Below are 19,692 nucleotides of genomic sequence, written 5' to 3'. Positions count from 1 at the left end.
CCACTTCGGACCCTTCCACATTCTGGCCGAAAGAATGGTTGCCATCCGAGCCCGGCTTCCGACACGTGCGCATTCACACGTTTGGCTACGACTCGGACTGGACAAAGTCGCAGCAGAGCACCCTGACAATTCATGATTTCGGTCAAGCTCTGCTGGCAGATCTGTACAACTCGCCACACCTGAAAAAGAATGGCAACGTAAGTACCCCGACTGCTCCTCCCTCACTATCTACTATTATATATTAACCATCATTTGACTAGACTCCCATTGTTCTCATTGCCCATAGCATGGGGGGTTTGGTAGTGAAAAAAGTGGGTCGCAGGAACGGCTCCCAACTAGAAGGGGAGTAGATGCTGGCTAACACGGGTGTAGGCCTACTTGCTCGCGAGAAGAGACCCCCTCTACGCGGACATCGCAAGCAGGATCCATAGTTTGTATTTTCTTGGTACCCCGCATCGTGGGGCCGATTCGAGTGCTTTTGTGACTGCCTTGATTTCCATGTCGATAGGCTCTGGGTCGAAGGCATTCGTCAAGGAGCTAATCCCCCGCTCTGGAACGCTCCAGGTACGTTCGACAACACCGTACGACGGAGGAGGTGACCCAGGTTGAAAACGCTGACGAGACAGGCCATCAACGATGAGTTCCGGCACGTATGCAATGATGTGCATATCTGGTCCTTCTTTGAAGGGCTTCCAACCTCCACGGGCCCGACCAGCACCATGATTGTTGAGAAAGAGTCGGCCGTCATGGGTACGATCCCACCGGTCCTTCATCCATCTAACGATGCTAACCATTGCACAGGGCTTCCTGGCGAACACACCCAGTATCTGCAGGCCAACCACCGACGCCTGGTCAAATTTGATTCGGTGGACGATCCGAACTACAACATCCTGCTCCGCTGCTTCAACACGACGATCGAGGAAATTGAGAAGAGCTGTAAGTCGAAAAGCCCATGTTTGTTTACCATCGTGCCCTGACAGAAAGGCAGTTGCCGCGGATAAGTTCGAGAACCACCGCTCCCAGATGAAGCAGATCGCCCAGGCCTTTGATGTGGCCGAGCGCCCAGACGGCGACTTCATTCGAATGCTCGACAAACTCCACACGGGCTCTTGCGAGTGGCTGACCTCCCACGAAGCCTTCCACGACTGGCTAGAGTGTGACCCCGGTGACCCTGACGCCACCGTCAAGGCCATCACTTCCGGCCCATTCAAGCCAACGCCTCGGTTTTTGTGGCTCAACGGTCCTCCGGGATCCGGCAAATCCGTTGCCTCGGGGCATGTCATCAAGTACCTTCAGTCCTACAACCTCGACTGCGCCTACTTCTTCTTCAAAAGCAATGAAAAGCCGACTCTCACGCAGTTTCTCCTGTCCATAGCACTACAAATGGCCGAGTCCAACTTCCAGATTCGCCACACCTTCCTGGCCATGATGGAAGAGGGCGAAACCATCGACAGTCATAGCGACCATGTCATGGTATGGAACAACATTTTTCTAGGACGCATCTTCAAGATGGCCCTCTCACAGCCCCAGTACTGGGTCATTGACGCCCTGGACGAGTGCCAGCCACGGCTCCTGGGCACGCTGATGTCCATGTTCTCAAGAATCGAGCCGACAGTTCCGCTCAGAATTTTCATCACCAGCCGTCCCAGCGGTCATGTTGAGAGGCTGCTGAACCAGGAGAAGATTATGAGAGTGGAACTGCACACTGGTCAGGCAGAGTCGCTCAGAGACATCGATGCCTTTGTCAGGTCCAGGCTGTCACCCAGCATCATCGAGGAGTTCAACGAAGATGACGGCGATCTGGTGGCCGAGATTATCGAGAAATCAAACGGAATCTTCCTCTGGGCATCCCTCATCATGACGAGGCTCGACGAGGCCCACAGCATTGAGGCCATGCGCAAGACCCTCGACCAGGTACCCTCCGAGATGAGTGGCATGTACAACGGGATCCTCGAGAGCATCATCGAGTCCCCAAACGCAGACCTCGCCCACTGTATTCTCAAGTGGGTCGTCTGCGCCCGGAAACCTCTGACGACCGAAGAGCTGCGAGAGGTGGTTCGCCTAGACATCAACCAGACCCTGCGCACCTCGGACAGGTTCTCGCAAATCTGTGGCAACCTCATCACGGTTGACAACAATCTCGTTCAGGTCATGCACCAAACCGTCAAGGAGTTCCTCACCGGCGAGCAATCCGATTATTACATCCCGCGGTCGTGGTCTCACGCGCGCATTGCCGAACTCTGCCTTCAGCACCTTAACGGCCGCAACTTCAGCCCCCCTCGCACGCGCCGTGCTCCGGCTGTTTCCTCCAAAGCCGACCCCAGCAGCAACAGCTCCGCCGCCTTCGACGACTACGCGGCCACCAACTTCTCCTATCACCTCGCGCACTGCTCCCCATCCGAATCCACCCTCGACCTCCTCCCGCTCCTCGGCACCTTTGTCTCTTCCAACGTGCTGACCTGGATCGAGCGCGTCGCCAAGACCGGCCGCCTCTCCCTCATCACCCGCACTATCCAGAACCTCAAAACGTATCTCTCCCGCCAGGTCGCCACATCCTCCCCGCTCAACGCCGACTACCAGCTCACCGTCCGCTTCGTCGACGACCTCATGCGCCTCTCGGCCATCTACGGCCCCAACCTCGTCAACATGCCGTCCAGCATCTACTCGCTAATCCCGCTGCTCTGCCCCAGGTCAAGCCTTATCCACTGGAAGTTTGCGCGCCAGCAGTTCCCCAGGCAGAAGGTCCTCTGCACGTTCAACAACGACTGGGACGAGCGCCTGAGCTCCTTCGCCTTCTCGTCACGCGTCATGTCTATCGCCTGTGCCGACCAGTTCTTCGCGGTCGGCCTGGGCGACGGCGCCATCAAGGTCTACCGGCAGAGTACGTTTGAGCTGCTGAACACGGTACACCACGGCGAGCCCGTGCGGAGGCTGGCCAACGGAAACCTCACGGGAATATTGATTTCGGGCGGGCTGAAGACGCTCAAGATCTGGGGTCCGAAGCAGGTGCTGCTGTGGGCCGCGGCGGTGCCGGAGCAGCCGCTCTCGTTCCGGTTCAGTCCCGACGACTCCAAGGTGTACGTGCCGCTACGGAACGGTGAGGTGCACGTGTACCGGGCAAGGGACGGGGCGAGGTTAGATGCGCTGGAGATCCTAGGGGAGGACAGCTCGTCTTCGTCGTCGTCGTCGTCGTCGGACTCGGATTCGGACCACGGCGGCGGCGTGGAGCGCAAGAACCAGCAGAAGCGGACGATGCCGACGCTGATCCGGATCAGCCCGATGCTGGGAATCGCGGCCATCGCGTACCGGAGCTCGCACCTGCAGCTATCGTACTACGAGAGCGGCGAGAAGGTCGAGGCATTCGAGAAGGAGGGCTACGAGGACGGGGGGCTGCCGCCGCAGGTGCTGGATGTCGCGTTCAACGAGAACCCCGAGCAGAACCTGATGGCGGTGGCGTACCAGGACGGGGACCTCGTGACGCTCGACCCGTGGACGCTGCAGCAGAAGCACGCGTACCATCTGAACGCGCACATGCTCGCGGCGTCGCCCGACGGGCACACGCTGGCCGCGGGCGACAGCGAGTGCGTCATCTCGCTCTTTGCCTTTGACGGCCTGCGGCTGCTGTGCCGGATCCATTCTCTCGAGGAGCGCATCATGGGCATCGTGTTCGCCTCCAACAGCCTGCGGCTCTTTGATCTCAGGGGCAACAACTGCAACGTCTGGGAGCCGGCGGTGCTCATCAAGAAAAACCTTGCCGACGACAGCTCGAGCGAGGAGGCGGACGACTACCTGATGCCCGCGTCCAACCTGATCTGCACGCGGACGTTCGAGGGCAGCAAGGCCATCACCGTCATGACGCAGGCGGGAGACTCCAACTTTGTCTTTTGCGGACGCGAGGAAGGTTCCATCACTGTACACGATGTCAGCTCCGGCAAGGTGTGTGCCGAGTTTCAATTCCACGCCCGCATGGTTGACGTCCGCCACCTCGAGTGGAACGCGCAGAAGCAGGTCCTCTTCAGCGTCGACGCCTCGCGACGGTGCGTCGTCACGAGGGTGAGCCTGCCGACGTCGGCGACGGCGACCACGGCGGTGCAGAAGCAGCAGCAGCAAGCCCAGCTGCGGAGTGTCGAGCACATCCTCGACTTCCGGGCGTCAGATACGGTCGTCCAGGCTCTCATCAGCCCCGACGCATCCGCGTTCCTCGTCGTGACGGCATCCGGAGAGGAACTGCATCTCCCGGGCGAGGCAAGCTGCACCATCCAGTCGGCAAACTCCTCGAACAAAGCGCGCTGGCTGCGGCACCCCACGGACCCCGAGCGCCTCCTGCTCTTCCAAAACGATAGCGCAGTCCTCCACATCTTCCGCTGGAAGGACCTCACCCGCGAGACACCCGAGCAGGGTATCTCTGTCGTCCTCCCGCCGGAACTCGCCTCGGCCCCCTCAGCCCTGACAAATGACTGGCACTTCCGACCCGGGTCATCCATACTCGCGCAAGCCGTCCCGCTCCCGCGCCTTTCCTCCTCCTCCTCCTCCTCCTCAAACACAGGCTTCCTCACGCTAGACCTCTCCCAGCTCAGCGACCCAGCCGAGACGACGAGTATCGCGGCGCAGTGCGTGACCCGGCGGCTGGCGTCGCAGGTCAAGTCGGTCCTGGGGGTGCACCGGTCGAGCCTGTATTTCCTGAGCGGGCGCGGGTGGGTGTGCTCGATCGGGCTCAAGAACCTGGCGGCGAGCAAGTCGTACGTGCGGCACTTCTTCATCCCGTCGGTTTGGCAGACGGGCGGGGCGGAGCCGATGGCGCGGGTGGTGTCCAAGACGACGGTGGCGATGGCGTACCGGGACGAGCTGGTGGTGCTGCAGGGGTTCTTGGAGTTTGAGCACAAGACTCCGTTTGGAGAGGAGAACGGGCAGGACGATGAGGAGGAAAAGGAAGAGAAGAAAGAGGAAGGGGGGCTAGAAGATGGAGAAGGTAGTAAGGAGGGCGAAGGAATGAAAAAGACGGCGGCGCCTGTTATTATCAGAACTTCATGAATCGTGGTGGGTGGAAAGTAATTACTACCCGGAAACGGAAAATACAGGACGGCGTGGAGGACCCCTAGGGGAAGAGGAGCGAACGGGGTTGTTCAGGGAAAATTGGCGGAGGTCTCGTTTTCCTTCCTTCCATGATATGCTTTGAGACTGTTTGTTTTACTGCAAAAAGTCTTCCGGAGCCTCGATTATCTGAGATTGGAGCCAATGTCTTTTATGTTCTTTTGGATCTTCATCGATAGCATAAAGAGTATTACCATAGATATTACCATTCAGGTTGTTGAAACGATGGTTAGAAGAGCCTCGCCACCCAAGGTATAATTTATTTCCGTGGATCCATTAATTAATAATTACACTGTCGCTTTGCTTCGTCTGAATGTTGCTTCTAAGAGGCCAACCTGGTAGGTGTGAGGATTAATTACTCACAGCACAGTCCAGACATATCAATCTTCACAACCTCAAACCTGGTACCTGAGCCTTCCTTCTGGTCCACAAAGTCCCAAGGAACAAGGTATTTCATTCACCTCGCTCCTCGATGATGGGCCATGGCAACCTTTTCGCAGGTAATTAATAGCTACAGGCCGTCATGGTCGCCCTGATAGGTGACGAGCACTACGATCTTGATAGAGCATTCAGAGTCTTGAAAATACCGACTACCCGTGCATCTCAATTCTCAAGATGCGGTTGAAGAGGTCGCTTATAATTAATATTAATAGACCCTCTGCTCCGAGATCCCTAATTAAGACCAGGGATGTTCTCAATTCGACGGACCATGAGTGAGCGGCTCAACATCGAATGGAAGTCATCAGTCAACACCTAATTATATCCAGGCCACGTCCACACAGCCTGTGTGAATTAAACCAATGGGTTAATTAGTGCGTACTGGGTAAATCGCATGATTTCGGGGTCGGTGCACTGCTATCCGTATTACTCTTTCGTTCCTGCTGAATCCATACGGTAATCCGGACATCGCCAGCGTCACGTGCACCGAGCTTCCCCACCTGTGCAGCTCTGCCGATGCTATGCGACCGTCAGTTCGGCAACCAACCGCGCACCTCTTGGGCTGCCCCATCGGCAAGGTGTCAATTGACCCCTCTTCGGTCTCCGAGAGTCGTTGATGGATTGACAAGACTTTCTCTTCCACACCATGACGAGGTATGCGCTGCTTTCCCGTCGGCTCTTGGCTCGCCAGCCGTGGGCGCGCAGCAGGCGGACGTTTGCGACGGCATCCGACCAGCAGCGCGCCTCGTCCGATTACCGAGTGAAGCTCGTCGAGGTCGGCCCCCGCGATGGCCTCCAGAATGAGAAGCGCACCATCCCGCTGGCCACCAAACTCGAGCTGATCGAGCGCCTGGCCAAGACGGGCCTGACCACGATCGAGGCCGGCTCATTCGTCTCGCCCAAATGGGTGCCACAAGTCAGTCCTCCCTCTCAGCCCACCTTCCCTCTTCTCTGGTGTCCGGAAACTGACTCTGTCCTCTTTCTTTTTTCTTTTCTTTTTTTTTTTAGATGGAAAACTCGTCCGAGATCCTTCAGCACCTGCTCCAGAAGCCCCTCCTCTCTGCCAACCCGCTCACGTTCTCCTTCCTCGCCCCGAACCTCAAGGGCCTCAACAACGCCTTCACTGTCCTGTCCCAGCACCCGGATTCCTTCGCGACCGAGAACACGCCGCCGACCAAGGAAAAGCCCGGTCTCGAAATTGCGGTCTTCGCCGCTGCCACCGAGTCCTTCTCCCGCAAGAACCTCAACTGCGACATCGCCACCTCTCTCTCCCGCTTCAGGGAGGTGATCCAGGCGGCCAAGGACACGCACTCGCTCCGCGTGCGCGCCTACATCTCCGTCGTGCTCGGGTGCCCGTTTGAGGGATACGACGTGGACCCGCACCGGGTCGCCCAGATCGCCACCGACCTGCTCGAGATGGGCGCCGACGAGATCGCCCTGGGCGACACGACCGGCATGGGCACCGCCCCGCGCACCAAGGAGCTGCTCAACTGCCTGGCCAAGGCCGGCGTCCGCAACGAGGACGTCGCCATGCACTTCCACAACACGTACGGCCAGGCCCTCGTCAACACCGCCGTCGCCCTCGAGCACGGCATCCGCACCTTTGACTGCAGCGTCGGCGGCCTCGGCGGCTGCCCCTACTCCCCCGGCGCCACGGGCAACGTCGCCACCGAGGACATGGTCTACTTCATGGAGACGCTGGGAATGAACACCGGCGTCGACCTGGACGCCGTCGTCGACGTCGGCGACTGGATCACCAAGGAGATCGAGAAGGACAACGCCAGTGCCGTGGGCAAGGCGGTGCTCGGGGCAAGAAAGAGGGCCGAGGCTGAAGGAGCCAAGGCGTAACCATGTATGTACAGTACATGTCGGCTGTTCTTTTCCTGACCAGCCCCCGTTCGTCCGTGCCCGTTTTAATTATAACGTGTTGGCGAAAAGTGTACGATTTGGCTCTTAACTTGGGGCGTCTTGTAGAGGAGAGCGAGCCGGACGGAGGAAGATGTCATCGCAACATGTATTATTGGCAGTCCGCCATGCCGGTTTTGTTTAGATTTGGGGGGATGTAAGATCACGTCCACATACCCGCATTCATGCAGCATCTTAATAGGCCGTCAGGCGACTCTCTTCCGCGCGCTGTACCCGGACTCTGCATCCCCGAGCTCTGCAACGCTGGTTGTATGCTCCTTCGCCACGTGTCTGTCTAAGACTTCCTTTTGCTCCTACAAGACGAGACATGCCAATTACACCTCAATCCGAGAATCGTCAATTGTGTCATACCACCACCATTGGCACTCCTCGGCGTCTAATCGGAGGTTTTCCATCATCGTGTCCCACTGTATACAGGCCCCCCCAAGGCCAGCTGCCCACGTACACCTACGTTTGTCTTGGGTGATGAGAATAATCATATAGGAAGGACTCTTCAGAGAGGACCGCATCCCTACGGATTGCTGAAGGCAATGATAGACACATGGGGACATGCATAAATGCTGCCCTGGTCGGGCGTCCGACAGCCCTCCTGCGTTGGTCAGGACGTAGAACGTAGCAAACCTGCAGCAGCAGTCTCTTACTCCCATGTACACGCTCGTCGCATATCGCCCATTAGAAGTGGAAGTTACACCCTAGGAGGACCTTGACCGCAGTTCTGCCAGTCGCACTCCATGGGTACGGCCCAGTTAAAGGTGGCCCAGGTCTGGCCAGAGCTGATCAGTCTTCTTCAGGTCTTTTGTTTCCCATTTCTGGATACGCCCCCTTGTCCTTTCAGCGCGAGAATATACCGACCCGTAGGTAAGTCCACAGCAGTCATCAACGTCCATTGCTGCCCCAGCCGTTCTCGCGCATCGCTCTCCCTCAGTCCCTTCCCGTCTCTTCACGGCGGCGGATATCTATCTCGTCCAGTTCCTCCTCGTGTGTTATACGGGTAACCATCCGCCGACTGACACAACAACAGCAGATACGGGCAGCAACCACTCTAACCCCCCGCTTCGCTTGTCGCTCCCCCTTCGCTCTGCCCTCGCCGCCGTCGCCGCCGCCGCCCCCCACCGCCGCTGCCCGGCAACCATCAATCAACCTACCTTCTTCAACAACTCAAAGACCACACATGACATCACACTTCACGAATCCCAGGTTTACGTTAAACAATGTCATCAAGTTCAACTGTTACCTTTTCAAATCTCAGCTATCAACCGCTCTGCACCCGCTTCTCGACCTCGCCGAGACCCACGGCCTGATCCTCCGGCAGACCGCCGCATCCCCCAACCCAGGCATCAGGAACCGCTGGGAGGACCCTCCCAACGACCGGGGACCCGTTGCGCGCGGTAGTCAACGGGGATCATCAGGTGGTTGGTTGGAGCCACTTACCACCCCGAGAGCAAACCGGCGAGGCCCGCGTGGTTGGACTGACTGGACCGACGTAAAGAAAGACGGCTCGAGACCACACTCATAGCGGCCATGGGTGGCCGGGTTCTCGGAGGTATATATATTGTCGTCAATATCCTCGATGAATGTCCAGTCATTGGCGGCGCGGCGCGCGTAGGAAGCTTCTAGATACGGCCGGTCGAACATCCGCAGCGGCCACCCGCCAGCGTTCACATTCTTTGTACGAGCCGGAGAGAGCCTGACATTACTACCGTGCTAGGTCTGCTTTTGTCGCCGCCACGGAGAGACGAGATCGACCTGACGGCGCTCGTGGAAAACTCGAATACGGAATCAGGCCGTGTATCGATCCTGTCCTCGTGTCTATCGACTTCGAGTCTTGACCGGATCAAGTCAAGGAGGAAGCAAAGAAATTGCTGATCCCCTGGGGATAGGATATTTGCTGAAGGAAGCGGGGGTCGCGTCTGTAGATAGCGGTACGTGTAGAGTATCTGTCCCCGAGAGAGGGCCTGTAAGATGGTCACGGCATCGGTATATCCTCTCACGAACCTCCGGATGCCGGATATGGCGCCGACTTGTCACGCGGGGGAACCCGGCTGATACGGATGCCTTTGATGGGTTAGGAAGTGAGACGGATATGTTGAGGGCTGGTCAGGAGGTCGGAGAGGTCTGGTCCTGTTGCACATGCGATCGATACTGGAGGCGTTCATTAGAAGGGCTTGCGTCCTGTTGTTAGTTGGCTGGGAAGGTCACGTCAATCCGGAAGAACTGAAAACGTTTCGAATGGGAAGCATCTCTGCTTCGGATGAGATGCCCGTCTGTCTTTCGGAGATGGAGCGGCACCCGATGAGCAATCTTCATGATTCTCTTGCTAATTTGAGAGGTGTCTCTCTATTGATCGTCTTTGGCAAATGTATTGGCTACGATGAACGGGAAGCAGGTGGTGGCCTCCACGTAAACCTTGATGATGACGGTCAGCAATCGTCAACGCACTTTTTTTTTTTTTTTTTTTTTTTTTTTTTTTTTTTTTTTTTTTGCAACGAACAGGACGGGGGGACTCACCTTGACCGCATCCGCCCCCGCCTTGATCTTGCCCCAGGACACGGCCTCGTCCGGCCGAGCGCCGGCGTCACTCCCGTCAAACTCCTGGGCCGTGTTGATGTAGACGGCCGACTCGGCCCCGTTCCGCATCAAGCACGCGTTGGCGATGTGGTGCTTGACCACTCCGCCGCCCAGGATGATCATGCCCGCGCGCTTCGCCCGGACGGCGATCGTGTTGATCCGTCGGATATCCTCGACGATGTCGATCCGGAGCTGCTGGGGCGACGACTTGAACGTGTGGAAGTAGAGCATGTCGCCGAGGCTGCCGTCCGTCAGGGCGGGGCAGAACACGGGTATGTCGTTCTTGTAGGCCCAGTAGTAGACGGACCGCTCGTCGTTGATCTCCTTGCCGAGGCGGTGGATGACCTTGGACGGCGTCCAGTGGATCTCGCCCTCGGTGCCCTTGCTGGCCTCCTGCTCCTGCAGCATCTTGTCGAGGATGGGGACGACCCAGTCCTCGAAGGCGCAGTAGTTGGAGTTGGGCACGACCAGGTTGCCGATCCGGTTGAGGCCCTTGGAGCGCAGCTCGGCGCCGTCCGCGCTGAACGACGACATGTACGTGTCGCCGAGGCACTTGATGAAGTCCTCCTCGATGCCGCCGGCCGTGGTCACAATGGCCGAGACATGCTTGTGCTGGACCAGGTATCGGAAGACGCCCCTGAGGCCGGACGAGATCATGTTGGAGGTGTAGCCCAGGAAGATGGTCGTCCTGTCTCCCGACTCGGGATCTCGCCATGCTCGCTGGACACGGGGTTAGTGTGGACTGTTCCCGTGCCGCGGTAACCCACTTCGTCCCCTTTTCCTTTTCCCCCAACGGCTTCTTCTTCTTCCCCTTTCGCACAAACAAGCTCGGCCGATTCGTACCATTTCGTTGATGATGCGGACAGCCTCGCACATGGACGACGCCTGGAAGCCCATGTACTTCATGCCCTGGAAGAGGTCGTCGACGGTGATGGGACGGCCCTTGAACTGGTTGAAGTCGAGCTCTTCGACTTTCTGCGAGCCTGCGGGCATCTCGACCGATTTGACCAGCACCGCCTCCGTGGCCGCGGCGGGAGGGACGTGGGAGGAATCCATTGTGGGCGAGAAGCAGTTAATTACCAGCGTCGGCTGGAACACACTGAGGTAGAGGGGCCGGGAGTAAGCAAGCAGAACAGCGATAAATAATGATAATGATGATGATGATGATGATGATGATGATGATGCCAGCCCGGATCTAACCAGTTTGTCGGCTGCAATGATGCTCAAGCTCAATGCGGCCGGGTCCGAAGCGTTCGGATAACGCGCGAGCTTTAGGCCGGCGACCGTACTTTTTTTTGTATGCGTATATGCACAGAATGCTGCTCAGGGCATATACACATACGATACCTGAATGCCTACCTAAATTTCGTCGCTCCGAATCTAACGAGTTGAATGGCTGGTTGCGAGGAGTCCAAGATGCAAGTGCTGCAGGTAATCCGGCCGTGCAACGTGAGAACGATGATGTTCAGCGGCTGGTTGGCTCTTCCAGTTCAACGGTTCGCGGGGTTCTGATGCAAAATCCCTATTCTCATCGCTATCACGCAAATCATTTTTTTTTGTTCATGGGAAGAGAAATGGAGGCTGCAAGGCCGATCTGCAACCCCAGTGCCCAACGCCTGCCCGCGATCTGGAACCTGCCGCACTAACATTTAAATCTCTGCCTCTTTCGAGCCCGGCCACGCCAATCGGGCGCTTGCAACACCCGACGGTGGGGAGCCCAACACTAGCGAGATCGAGGCTAGCGTGCGGCACGAAACAAGCGGCCCCCCACCGTCTCGGAAATGTGGCAAGCAAAGTGGGCAAGCAATCAGGCATGGCTATTTGGTACGTACCCTGCAGTAACACACAAGGGAGAAGAGCAGGGCAGCGGGCGCCGACTCCGTACTGGCCGGGGGAAGTCAGCAATTCAAGACCCACTCTACTCGTCCAATCTTCAGCCAAGTTTCGAGATGGCCCATTCTCCTCCAAAACATCAACCCGCCATCCACAATCGCATGTCTGATTCACGGCATCGAGACACGGCTCGTTTTGGTTGCCGGCGTCGCTTCTTCTTAGATTCATTTTGGCGGCACCGACCGCTCGATCTGAGCGGGTTTTGGGCACCTCAAGGCCGGGAGTTTGCATTGCCACTGTGGTTTCGTCATTTGGAAGGCTGCGCGGCTGCCCGACCGCACCCACACATTCCGAACACATCTGAGCCTCTCGCTATCACCGGTATACCGCGATTTTCGGAAACCAGCTTCGCACCCCACTGCCACCTTCGGAACACTCCAGACACGGCCCGGGCGGACTTACGAGATGAATTGACGCGTCATCAAACATCACCAACGTAGTCTACCGCGAACACAAATTCAAATGTCGGTTTGCCTTTAACCCCCTCTTTCCATCTCTTACCTTTCTTTCTGGGGCGCTCGCGACCGCCCCAGCTCTTCTCCATTATCATGAGACAACAAGGAAAATGCATCTGATGTAAAGTATCGTGCTTTCCCTTGTTGTGTCAACATGGCGATTTGCCGCTTTTGCCAGGCCCACGAGGAGCAGCAGGTGGTGGCTTTTTTTTATTTCCATGTCGTTGTCAAGCTGACTTTTTCTATACATAGGTCAAGGTACACGGGCGGCCGCTTCGACGGCGACCGTCGGTCTCGGTCGCCTCGAGACCGATCGCCATACGGCGACCGCGGTGACCGTGGCCCGCAGTACCCCGACACCGACCGCCGGCGCCCGCCCCTGGATTCCCGAGGGAATTCATCGGGGTTTCCGCCCGGCCGAGACGGGTTTCGTGATACGCTGTCCGGAATTCAACCGCCCCGCGCACCGAAGGCGCTGATTGACGCCCCAAGTGGTCCCCGCGGCGGCGGGTTTGCCGGGGACTTCCGCGGACGAGGGCGAGGCGGCGGTCGCGGCCGCCAGTGGCGCGATGACAGCCGCGATGGCGGGCGCGAGCGCGAAGAGTACCGGGACCGACCCCTCTTCAGGGACGAGCGAAGCCGCGAGCGAGATCGAGAATGGCAGCGCGACCAGCGCGATAGGGTCGATTTCCCTCGCGCGCGGCGGCCGTCGCCGCCCCCCATACGAGCACGATCCCCTCCTCCCGGAAGAGATTTCAGGGATGCCAGAGACATGCCCCTGGGAGTCGATGCCGAGCGAGCAAGACGGGGATCAAGGGACGGGCCGCTTTCCGCCGGCTCCTCCAACTCGGATCCCATGTTTGCTCCGTCGCCCTTCCGCGGTGGGTTCCGCGGCGGTAGAGGGGTCGGCCGTGGCCGAGGAGACTGGGACCAGAGGGGCGGCAGGGACAGGGGAAGCTTTTATGACGACCGTGATCGTTATCCGCGGAGTCGGTCGCAGGAGAGCCGATGGGGCCGCGAACCGGATGATCGGGATCGTAGAGACAGCAGGTATCCGGATGTGGCCAGGGACGCCCGGGACGACCGCGATATCAGGGAGAGGGAAAGCAGGGACCGCGAGCTTATCCGCCCAAAGCCGGACCGGGTACCTCACGAGTCGCCGTCTGCAAAGGATGTCTCACCCCCACCCCTCGCTCCCTCGGCCCCTGCTTTTGGCTCCGTTCCTAGCCGCCAGTCGACTGCGACCGAGATCCAGTCCCTCACCGGGAAGCCTCCCCCGACCGGTCCCAGGGCACTTACCGAAGAGCGGCCGGTTTCTGCGGGTCACGCCGTTGGAACCGAGAGGCAGCCACCGACGGGGCCTTCCAAACCGGCATTACCGGACGGCGGGCCCCCAATACCTTTGGGTCCCCGCGCCCAGCAAAAGCAACAACGGTCGAGTAAGCAGTGGATTAACCCCTCACTGACCGCAAAGAAGGCACAGGTCGAGTCGCCAAAGTCCTCGAGGTCACAGAACTTCCCAACGCCTCAAGCGAGGCCGTCAGGCGGCTATCCGCCTCACACAGACCTCCATCGAGATCTTGACAAACACCCTCGAAGTCCCGGGGCGAGGTCGGATTCGCACGCCTCGGCTACTGATCGATATGGACCCCACGTCGCTACCGGCCCGAATGAAATCGTTATCAAGTCCGAGAGGGGCTCCCAGTCTGCCAGGGCATCGGTGGACCGTGAGACTAAGACGGGACCTAACGGCGGAGACACCAAGTCGGCGGGAGGAGCGAGTACAGACCGACCGCTGCGGGAGCACGAGAGACGACCGACTGAACAAAGGGCAGACCTCGCAGCGCAAAAGTCTAGTGACGACACCGTGGAGAAGACGAAGGAACAGGCCCAGAAACGCCCGCCTCTCGAGAAAAAGCCCACCGTGCTTGCAGCACCGTCCTTTCGAGTTCGGTTGCCAGCGAAACAGGCATCAGCCCCAGCGTCCGACGAATCGTCCGAATCAGACGACGACGAGGATATGGACGTGTACTTCGAAGGCGAAATATCCAAGGCAGAGGCGGAACTTAAGAAACTTAAGGATGCCGTCGACAAGGTTCCCGTCCGCATCGTTAAACGATACGCGACCGCGGTACACGAAGCCATGCTTCGCGTGCTTAACGATGACGTGGACCTGATGGGATTGGTCGGACCTATCCCCGAAGACTTCACGTTCCCCTGTCCGAAGCCCGGGACCGAGATCGTTGACAAGGAAATGCCCGATGCCGGACCCGAAGAGCAGGAGGAGCAGGAGGAGCAGGAGAAGCCGCTAACGACTCGGGAACCCTCAGCGATCCCCACTGTCGAGGAGGCCGACGAGGACGCGACCCATCCGCCGGAGCCCCAGCCGAAGGTTGAGGAGAAGGATGCGGAAAACTCAGGGCTCCCACAAGTGCCCACGCTGGAGGAAGCAAAACGGCTTGATGAGGACATTGAGATGGAAGACTCGGCGGAGCCCCAAGTAGCGGCAGCGCCAACGCCAACGTTAGCAGATGAGCCGCTGGTCGCGCAAGAGGAGGGATTGACGTTTCCGCCCCCTCCGTTCGACCGGCCGGAAACGGAGCGTAGCAGCGCTTCGCCGGACGAGGAAAGCGAGGATAGGACAGAGGACGATGCAAGCATATATGGGAGCGTCGAGGCCGTTCGCGAGTTCTCTGCCACCCCACCCACCGAAGACCTCCCGGTCTATAACGTCAAGCCTTGGTATAAGAGCCGGCGTGTCCGCAAGCTGGCTGAGGAGTCGGCCGAGTTTGGCGAGTTCTTGCTCCGACATATGCAGGATCAGACAGCGGCCCTCCAACTTGCGCAAGACGAGCTGCGGCAAGAGTACGCGAAGAACTACGAGTCGTACCTACGGTTCACTGCATCGGACGATCCGGCCGCCGTCAAGAGCCGCGAGTATTTCACCAACGCTGGAACTCAAGCCGGCAGCAACGGGAGAGGGTCAAACTCGGATTCCAAACCGGAAGGAGGCAGAAGAGCGGCGGGCCGTTTCAGCACCGAACTGGACCTCGAGGCTGCGATCAAGGAGTCTATCCGGGAACACCAGGAGAGAAAGGAGAGGGAAGAGAGGGCGCTCAAGGAGAAGTATCGCACCGATAAGGAGGCAGTGATCCCCGAGATGTACTGGACCCAGGAGGAGAGAGAGCGTGCCTCGTTCTACGACACAGCCGGACTGTTGCCTCTGGAGAAGCTCGTTGCGACCTGGCAGGTGGTGCCCGGCCACGTGAACTTCACCGAGGAGGAAGCCGAAAAGTTCGAGAAGGCATATCTCGAGGCGCCCAAGCAATGGGGCAAGATATCCAAGGAAGTTGGGACTCGCGATCCCGGGACCTGCATCATGTATTATTACGCCAAGAAGCGTGAGCTGAACCTCAAGGAGAAACTTAAGAAGCAGCCTAGAAGGCGCAAGAAGGGCAGGGGGAAGCAGCGCTCCAGCGCATTGGTATCGGAATTAGGCACCACGGAGAACGAGACGGAGGATACGACAAACCAAGAGAATGGCGAGAATGGCGAGCGCCGCCGTCCGCCCCGCCGTGCGGCTGCGCCAGTCTGGGGCAACAACGACGCGACGCCGAATGCAGACTCGGACGGAGCTACCCCAACACCGACGCCTGGTCGCCGGAGAGCAGGCACCGCGGCAGAGAGCAAGAGCGAGGGCAATGCTGAAAAGTCGGAGGGCAGGAGAGGAGGTCGAAAGCCACGCGCGCCGAAAGCGGACAAGGAGGCGAAAGCACCAAGGCAGCTTGCACAGGCTCCCGCGAGTGCGCCGCCTGCTGCTCCTCCTAGCAAGACGGGCAGGTCGCGTGCCAACTCCAAGGCTCAGGGTCCAGAGTGGGCGTCGCCGCAGATCCCTGTTGATCTGGCAGCCCGGGTGCCCCTCCCCTTCGAAGCCCCTCAAGCGGGGATGCAGCCGCCGCTTGCGCCGGCCCAACAACAGGCTCCGCTCACGAGCCCCAATCGAGCAGCTCCTCCGGTGGCGTCTAGCAGCATCTCCGAAGTCATGGCACCGCCGTCGCTCCGGCCCGAGCCGCCCCCGCCCCCGGCCTCGGTCCCCACGTTTGAGATCGCTCAGGCAGCGGGACCAGAACGGATCCGGACACCGCAGCAGGCATCCAGCTACTGGAGCGTATCAGAGACGACCGACTTCCCAGCGTTGCTGCGCGCCTTCGGCACGGACTGGCAAAAGATTGCCAATCACATGCAAACCAAGACGGCAACCATGGTGCGTCGCGACCCCACCGTCAGAGTGCCGAGTGTGTAACCCACTAACTGTCCCATCCAAGGTCAAAAATTACTACGTCCGACAGACAAAGGAAGGGGGCAAGCCGGAGTGGGAGCAGATTGCAATGGAGGCGGATGCCAAGGGTCAGAGGGGCGAGAAGCGCCCTCCGCCGCCGACGCCCACGCAGGGACCCAGAAAGCGCTACGATGTGTCGTCGACCGGGCATCGTCCCTTGGCTTCTGCCGAGCCCGAGGAGACGCTGCTAACCAAGATCGAGCCACAGCAGAACCAGCCATTCTCACGCTTCCAGATCCCGATCGCGCAGGCTGCCCCAGTTTCCCACCCGCTCGCCCAGACGACCCAGGCTCCTCCCATAAGCTCGCCGCACACCGGGGGCGCCACCACACAGCAGCAGCAGCAGCAGCAGCAGCAGCAGCAGCCGCCGCCGAGCGGTCCGGTCGCCACGCAGGCCATGTCACCACATACGCATCCTCTACGACCCCCAGGGCCCGTATACTCGTACCTGGAAAGGGAAGTGGACGTCCCTGCGCAAGCCCAACAGGCCGCCCGCACCTCCCAGAAGCCCGCTCCCATCCCTACCTCTGTCCCACCCGCTTCCGAAGCGGTGCCGCGTCCGGCCCAGTGGGCAACAGATCTCGGTCAGCAATTCTCTCTGCTGCAGCAGACCAAGGATGCTCGCTCGGCTCGCGACGCCCGAGAACGGCAGAGGTTGGAGCTCGCCCAGCGCGAGTCTCCTCGGCCGGTCGAAAGGGCACCGCTGCGGATGAAGCAGGAGCCCGAACCGGCGCTTCATCATCCAGACGCATACCCGCAATACCAGCCGGCTCAGCGTGTTATGCCTCCGAGAATGGAAGCAGCCCCCATCGGAAGGCAGCCGGAGCCTGTCCGGACTTCTGCTGCACCCATTCAACAGGCACCGCCGCAACCCGTCCACACACAACCACCCGGACGCAGTTTGCTTGGTGAGCCTGCACAGGCACCTCAGATGCCCTCCGCACACGAGAGGACCATGTCGGGAAGCATGCAACGGCAGCCCCCGGTGTCCATGCAAGAGCAATACGGTGCAGCACCAGCGTCTGCGCCCCCGGCTCCTCCACCACAGCCTCAGCCTGCCCCAGCTCCGCCGCGCGCGCCCGAGCGTAAAGTCAACATCATGTCTCTGCTCAACGATGATGATCCCCCCCTGCCCAAGAGGGTCAGTGACGTGTCCCCGGTTAAGAGAAGCTCGACGCCGCAGCCGATGGCTCGTCAACCGGCTGCCGCGCCGCTGCCGCCACGCAGGGAGGTCGAGACCGGGTACTCGTATGCCCGCGGGCCGGCTCCGGGGCCGCCCTCAGCGATTCCCCCGCTCAAGCCGTATCACACTCAGTCACCACAGCCGCACCACGTGCGGGTGCCAAGTTCCGGGATGGCTTCGAGCATGGATCCGGCAGCGGAGGCACAGCGAGACTATTACGCGCGGCACTCATATCCGGCCCAGCACGCTGCAAGCGCGGCAAACTCTCCCCAGTCACAACATATGCATTACTCACAGCACGGGCACGTCCAACAACAGCACGCGCCGCAAGCTCAAACGGGTTACCAAGGCCAGCAGCCGTACCAGCCTTATCCAATTAGCCAGCCCCACTCCGCATCTCCTACACCGCAGTACGCACCACATCCGTCCATGTCGGGTAGGCGAGAGACGGCCCCTGGGCGTGAACCATGGCCGCCACAGCAGCAGCAGCAACAGGCCATGCATCAACATCAGCATCAGCCGCACCTGCAGCAGCAACAGCAACAGCAACCACAACAACAACAGCAGCAGCAGCAGCCGCCCCCACAGCCGCAGCATCCGTCACAGTCCAGCTGGCCGCCATCTCATCAGGCTCCCCAGAAGGCATCGCAGCCCGTGCCGGCGCAGTCAGCTTGGGGCGCCCAACATGGCGGCGTGCAGACGAAGCCGTCCGTAAGCAGCCCGCTCGCGCCACAGCAACATCATGCCTGGCCAACCTCGGGCCCGAGCCAGCAGCAACCCCCCCACCCTCTCAGTCTACGCGATCCTCGCCCGCCCTCCATCTACGAATCACAGAGCCCCGCGAGTGGCCTGCCACCGCATCCGCACCATCAACATCACAACTCGCTGGGTGGAGGGCGGTACGCGCCAGGCCCCCCTCAGGACGCGATTCGTCGAAGCGACCAGCAGCCGCATCAGCAGCAGCCGCAACCGCAAGCCGCGGGCGTCCAGCCGCCATACCCGCGCTATGTTAGTACACCCGGTCCCGGACCAGGAGGGCAGCAGCAGCAGCAACAACAACAACAACATCAACAAGGGCGCGACCCGACAAGGAGCTATACGCCCGTTGCCGCGGGTGGCTTCGATCATCACCGCGGGCCCCACCCACCGCCCCCTCCTCAAGGTCCACAGGGTCCAATTGCGTCGCAGGCTCCACAGGACCCTCGGGGTCCGCAGTATATGGCGCAACAGGAAGCGGCGGCTATGCGGGAGCAGCAGATGCGCGAGGCGCACATGAGGGAGATGCACATGCAGGCCCAGGTGGGCGGCCCCGGTGGTAGTACTGGTGGTGGGCCCGGGCCCGGGGGGAGCATTCTGGGGAGACAGCTCCGGCCCGGACCCGAGAGCGGGGTCCCGCCTGGGCAGGGACCGGGGCCGAACCCGGGCGGTCCGGGGGGGTTGTATGACCGTGGTGCGGAGGGAAGGAGGTACTAAATAGGCTGTTGTTGTCTGCCACCTCAACCAAATTCGCTCTCATCTTGTTGCATCTTTTTTATATTCTCTTTCCGGCGGCCACGTCATGTTTCATGCATGTATTTGCACGTTCATATGAACAGTAGTTACTGGTTCGAAGCTGAAATGGATTTGTGGCATCATTGCTCTGGGCCGGTAACGCGGTGTACGATCATAAGAGTCTGGGGTGGGTTCCCAAGGTAAGGGTGATCTAGATTTTCCCGCATTACTACATCCGTGGGCAGTGGTTGTGTGGGAGGGTTATTAAGGTTAGATTGCCCCATGTGTATATATAACATTTATGCGTA

General features: G+C 59.6%; 4 protein-coding genes across 4 annotated transcripts; 3 read left to right on the top strand and 1 right to left on the bottom strand.

Moving 5' to 3' along the window:
* The first annotated feature begins 317 nt into the window (after positions 1–317).
* MYCTH_2312871 (uncharacterized protein) lies at positions 318–5,109 on the top strand. Its single transcript, XM_003667196.1, has 4 exons — positions 318–564; positions 627–750; positions 802–936; positions 989–5,109. The coding sequence occupies exons 1-4, from the start codon at positions 499–501 to the stop codon at positions 5,029–5,031; spliced, it is 4,368 nt and encodes a 1,455-aa protein (XP_003667244.1). The 5' UTR covers positions 318–498; the 3' UTR covers positions 5,032–5,109.
* A 967-nt stretch (positions 5,110–6,076) lies between these two features.
* On the top strand, positions 6,077–7,410 carry MYCTH_2312869 (uncharacterized protein). Its single transcript, XM_003667195.1, has 2 exons — positions 6,077–6,445; positions 6,538–7,410. The coding sequence occupies exons 1-2, from the start codon at positions 6,176–6,178 to the stop codon at positions 7,375–7,377; spliced, it is 1,110 nt and encodes a 369-aa protein (XP_003667243.1). The 5' UTR covers positions 6,077–6,175; the 3' UTR covers positions 7,378–7,410.
* A 1,927-nt stretch (positions 7,411–9,337) lies between these two features.
* Positions 9,338–11,618, bottom strand: MYCTH_2312865 (uncharacterized protein). The gene is made up of 4 exons (XM_003667194.1): positions 11,383–11,618; positions 10,867–11,122; positions 9,964–10,743; positions 9,338–9,861 (listed from the first exon to the last, which is right to left on the bottom strand). Exons 2-4 carry the CDS (start codon positions 11,077–11,079, stop codon positions 9,793–9,795), a joined length of 1,062 nt encoding a protein of 353 aa, XP_003667242.1. The 5' UTR covers positions 11,080–11,122; positions 11,383–11,618; the 3' UTR covers positions 9,338–9,792.
* A 610-nt stretch (positions 11,619–12,228) lies between these two features.
* MYCTH_2312863 (uncharacterized protein) lies at positions 12,229–19,526 on the top strand. Its single transcript, XM_003667193.1, has 3 exons — positions 12,229–12,380; positions 12,624–16,635; positions 16,697–19,526. Exons 2-3 carry the CDS (start codon positions 14,392–14,394, stop codon positions 19,364–19,366), a joined length of 4,914 nt encoding a protein of 1,637 aa, XP_003667241.1. The 5' UTR covers positions 12,229–12,380; positions 12,624–14,391; the 3' UTR covers positions 19,367–19,526.
* The last annotated feature ends 166 nt before the right edge of the window (positions 19,527–19,692 follow it).

This window comes from Thermothelomyces thermophilus, chromosome 7 (genome assembly GCF_000226095.1).
Source record: "Thermothelomyces thermophilus ATCC 42464 chromosome 7, complete sequence".
NCBI lineage: Eukaryota > Fungi > Ascomycota > Sordariomycetes > Sordariales > Chaetomiaceae > Thermothelomyces > Thermothelomyces thermophilus.
Note: the sequence above shows the minus strand (reverse complement) of the source record. Positions and strands in the feature narration are given on the sequence as shown.

What these genes read in the sequence shown, in the direction of transcription:
- MYCTH_2312863 (XM_003667193.1), top strand. Translation starts at nt 14,392, where the DNA reads ATGGACGTGTACTTCGAAGGCGAAATATCCAAGGCAGAGGCGGAACTT. An exon ending in AAACCAAGACGGCAACCATG is followed by an intron (nt 16,636 to 16,696) that starts GTGCGTCGCGAC and finishes GTCCCATCCAAG; the next exon opens with GTCAAAAATTACTACGTCCG.
- MYCTH_2312865 (XM_003667194.1), bottom strand. Translation starts at nt 11,079, where the DNA reads ATGGATTCCTCCCACGTCCCTCCCGCCGCGGCCACGGAGGCGGTGCTG. An exon ending in TCCGCATCATCAACGAAATG is followed by an intron (nt 10,744 to 10,866) that starts GTACGAATCGGC and finishes CCCCGTGTCCAG; the next exon opens with CGAGCATGGCGAGATCCCGA. An exon ending in CGGGGGCGGATGCGGTCAAG is followed by an intron (nt 9,862 to 9,963) that starts GTGAGTCCCCCC and finishes GTCATCATCAAG; the next exon opens with GTTTACGTGGAGGCCACCAC.
- MYCTH_2312869 (XM_003667195.1), top strand. Translation starts at nt 6,176, where the DNA reads ATGACGAGGTATGCGCTGCTTTCCCGTCGGCTCTTGGCTCGCCAGCCG. An exon ending in CGCCCAAATGGGTGCCACAA is followed by an intron (nt 6,446 to 6,537) that starts GTCAGTCCTCCC and finishes TTTTTTTTTTAG; the next exon opens with ATGGAAAACTCGTCCGAGAT.
- MYCTH_2312871 (XM_003667196.1), top strand. Translation starts at nt 499, where the DNA reads ATGTCGATAGGCTCTGGGTCGAAGGCATTCGTCAAGGAGCTAATCCCC. An exon ending in CCCGCTCTGGAACGCTCCAG is followed by an intron (nt 565 to 626) that starts GTACGTTCGACA and finishes CTGACGAGACAG; the next exon opens with GCCATCAACGATGAGTTCCG. An exon ending in GAAAGAGTCGGCCGTCATGG is followed by an intron (nt 751 to 801) that starts GTACGATCCCAC and finishes ACCATTGCACAG; the next exon opens with GGCTTCCTGGCGAACACACC.